This window comes from Trachymyrmex cornetzi, unplaced genomic scaffold, assembly GCF_001594075.2.
Source record: "Trachymyrmex cornetzi isolate Tcor2-1 unplaced genomic scaffold, Tcor1.1 scaffold1443, whole genome shotgun sequence".
Lineage (NCBI taxonomy): Eukaryota > Metazoa > Arthropoda > Insecta > Hymenoptera > Formicidae > Trachymyrmex > Trachymyrmex cornetzi.
In genome coordinates this window covers 22789-25738 of record NW_017296031.1, presented here as the reverse complement: position 1 = coordinate 25738, position 2950 = coordinate 22789, and the positions used below count along the sequence as shown (strand labels likewise).

Below are 2950 nucleotides of genomic sequence, written 5' to 3'. Positions count from 1 at the left end.
CGAAAAACGGCAAGAATTAAGTTTAACACTTAATAGTACGATTGATGAAATAATTTGTTATTAAATGGAAAATGTACATACCACTTATTGCTAATATTCGAACTTCTGTTTTAATTTCTTCCTTCGTTTCAAAATTTTTCCGTGTTAAATTTGCTATGGAATTTACATTTTGTTTACTTTTTGGTATTAATGCTTGTTCAGGATTAGAGCGTTAATTCGTGCGGCTGTCGAGATCGCTCGAGAAACTTCTTCGCTTCGAATCTTTGTTGATTCGACTTTCGAGCAATGTCGACGTCGAGAGCGCGTGTTTGTGTGCCGTTGACGACGGGAGTCTTTCGACACAGAAAAAAGGCCCTCGTCGTACTTGTGTTACCCCCTGATTCGTCGCTCGTTGCTGGGCCGATGTTATCGGCGAATCGTGTTCTCGCTTCCAAAATCAAAGCCGCGAGCTGTTCGAGTTCGCGCGACACAAAGTCAGTACGAATCTGGAGAGCGACAGGTCGAGAGGGCTCCGTCGAAGCGTCCGAGCGAACCCGGCGCAAAAATAAATCGTCTTAATTATCGTTAACGGGAAAATCTGATCGAAGGCTCCCGCCGCCGGCAACAAAGTGATCCTTCGAGTCGGATTTCAGTGCACCTAACTCTTCATTATCCAATAGTCACGACGAGTCCGTTTCGCGCGAGTCGGGTTCTCAGATCTTGCGATTGCCACGTATATCGGTGCCAAAATTTACTGGTAAAATCGCGGAATGGGAGAGTTTTCGAAATATGTTCGAGTCTCTCGTGGCCTGTAACGTTTCGCTTTCTAAAGTTCAGAAATTTCATTACTTAAAAACAAGCGTTACCGGTGAAGCCGCGGTGCTGATCAATAACTTGAAAATTTCGGAGGCTAATTACGACTCCGCGTGACAATTGCTGATCGACGAATACGACGACAAGCAAACCTTAGTTCATACGCATTTGCACGCGTTTGCTAGTCTACCTGTGATGAAAACGGAGAATGTGAACTACTTGCGAAAACTACGCGATACGGTCTCTTCGTCGTTAGCCGCGCTAAAGAATCTCGATCGTCCGGTAAATGAGTGGGACGATCTGCTCGTTTATCTTATTGCTCAAAAGTTTAGTCCTCGCACTCGCAGCGAATGGAATTCGAAACGTACGGAATTCGCCAAGCTTCCGTCTTACAAAGATATTAATGACCTTCTGACTCTACGCATTCGCGGATTATCCGATCTTTCCGATTCGCCGAAAGATACTCGTCGTTACAGAGACGATAAGCCGCGCTCGTCGGTTAATAACGTCACGGCAAACAAATGCGTTGGTTGCTCCGGCAATCATTCGGTTTCGAAATGTAAAGAGTTTCTTGATAAAACGATTGAGCAGCGCGGCGATTTCGCGCGTCAAAGCAGGCTTTGCCTCAATTGTCTGAGATCCGGGCATTTCCTTCAGCAATGCCCGAGCAAATCTCGATGTTCGCACTGTAGTCGTTCACATCACTCGTTACTACATTTCTCAAATAATGTAAAAGCCGATGCTACGGCAAATTCTTCGAAGATAAGAGCAGAGGCGCAACCGTTCACTCCGACGGCGTCCAACGCGCCAGTTGCTGCGAGCAGCAATCACGTCGCGAACAAACGGACCGGTCCCCCCGCGGACACAGTTCCTTCGAATGTCCTCTTGGCAACCGCATGGGTTGATGTTCACACGACCGAAGGCCGAAGCTTTAAAGTTCGCGCCTTACTGGATCAAGGATCCACTTTCAGTTTTATTTCGCAATCGCTCTGTCAGACGTTGCGTACAAAGCGACAACGCTCAAATTTGCAAGTTACGTGTTTCGGCGAGAAATTTACAGGCGTCGCGAGATCTCGCGTCGTGCTGACATTAAAGCCGTGTTCCAGTGCGGAACCCGGCTTCCCGTTGCACGCCTACGTGTTTCAAAATATTACTTCGTACGCCGGATCGCGGACTCAGCCCGTCAAGTCGTGGCCTCACTTGCAAGGCATCTCATTTGCCGATCCCGATCCTTCAGTCGACATCAGATTCACCTACTGATCGGTGCCGACTTGTACGGTTCCTTGTTGAAAAATGGCCTCCGGCAAGGCCCTATTGGAACGCCTATACCGCTCAATTGACAGCGTTAGGCTGGATTATCTCCGGCCACACGGGTCGCGGCCGGATTGAATCCGAGAATATTTGCGTCTGTCATAACGTGTCTACGCACGACACGACAGTCTTCGCTTCTCAGGCAATTTTGGGAGGACGAGGAGGTCTCGCGCCCCCCTCCACTTACCGACGAGGAGGAGCGTTGCGAACAACACTTCCTCGCCACTCATAGCCGTTCTCCAGAAGGACGGTACATTGTTCGATTGTCCTTCCGGCACGAACTACCAATCGACATAGGCGATTCCCTGCCTATCGCCACGGTATTCTACGAGAAAATGGAAAGGAAGCTGCGTTGGCACGCCGAACTCTCCGCGCAATATAATGACTTTTTGGCGGAATATCTCGCCTTGGGACATATGAGCGCGATCGAAAGTCCCTGCTACACCGCTCTTACGCCCATGTACATTCCGCATCATTCGGTTTTGCGCGAAACGAGTAGTACCACGAAGTTACGCGTCGTTTTTAACGCCTCGTGCAAAACGACGAACGGCACGTCGCTTAACGACCATCTGCTGGTCGGACCGAAGTTACAGCAAGATCTCCCCGCTATTCTGCTGCGCTGGCGGCAGTGGCGTTTTGTTTATGCAGCAGACATCGCCAAGATGTTCCTACAAATCCTCGTGAATAATCTCGATACCAACTTCCAACGAATTCTCTGGCGTCCGTCCTGCGACACGCCGATCACGCATTTCCGGCTTTTGACCGTAACGAACGGGCTCGCTCCCGCTCCATATCTCGCGATGCGCGTTTTGAAACAATTGTCGTTAGACGAAGGGTCCGATTATCC

The 2950-nt window shown here is 49.3% G+C and overlaps 1 protein-coding gene across 1 annotated transcript in view; it reads left to right on the top strand.

The window, feature by feature from the left end:
* Nucleotides 1-2085: 2085 nt before the first annotated feature.
* Nucleotides 2086-2950, top strand: part of LOC108757501 (uncharacterized) — a 2872-nt gene continuing 2007 nt past the window's right edge. Inside the window, exons 1-2 of the mRNA XM_018501942.1 lie at nucleotides 2086-2136; nucleotides 2232-2938. Of these exons, the coding sequence (XP_018357444.1) occupies nucleotides 2086-2136; nucleotides 2232-2938 (758 nt within the window). The remainder of the gene's footprint in view (nucleotides 2137-2231; nucleotides 2939-2950) is intronic.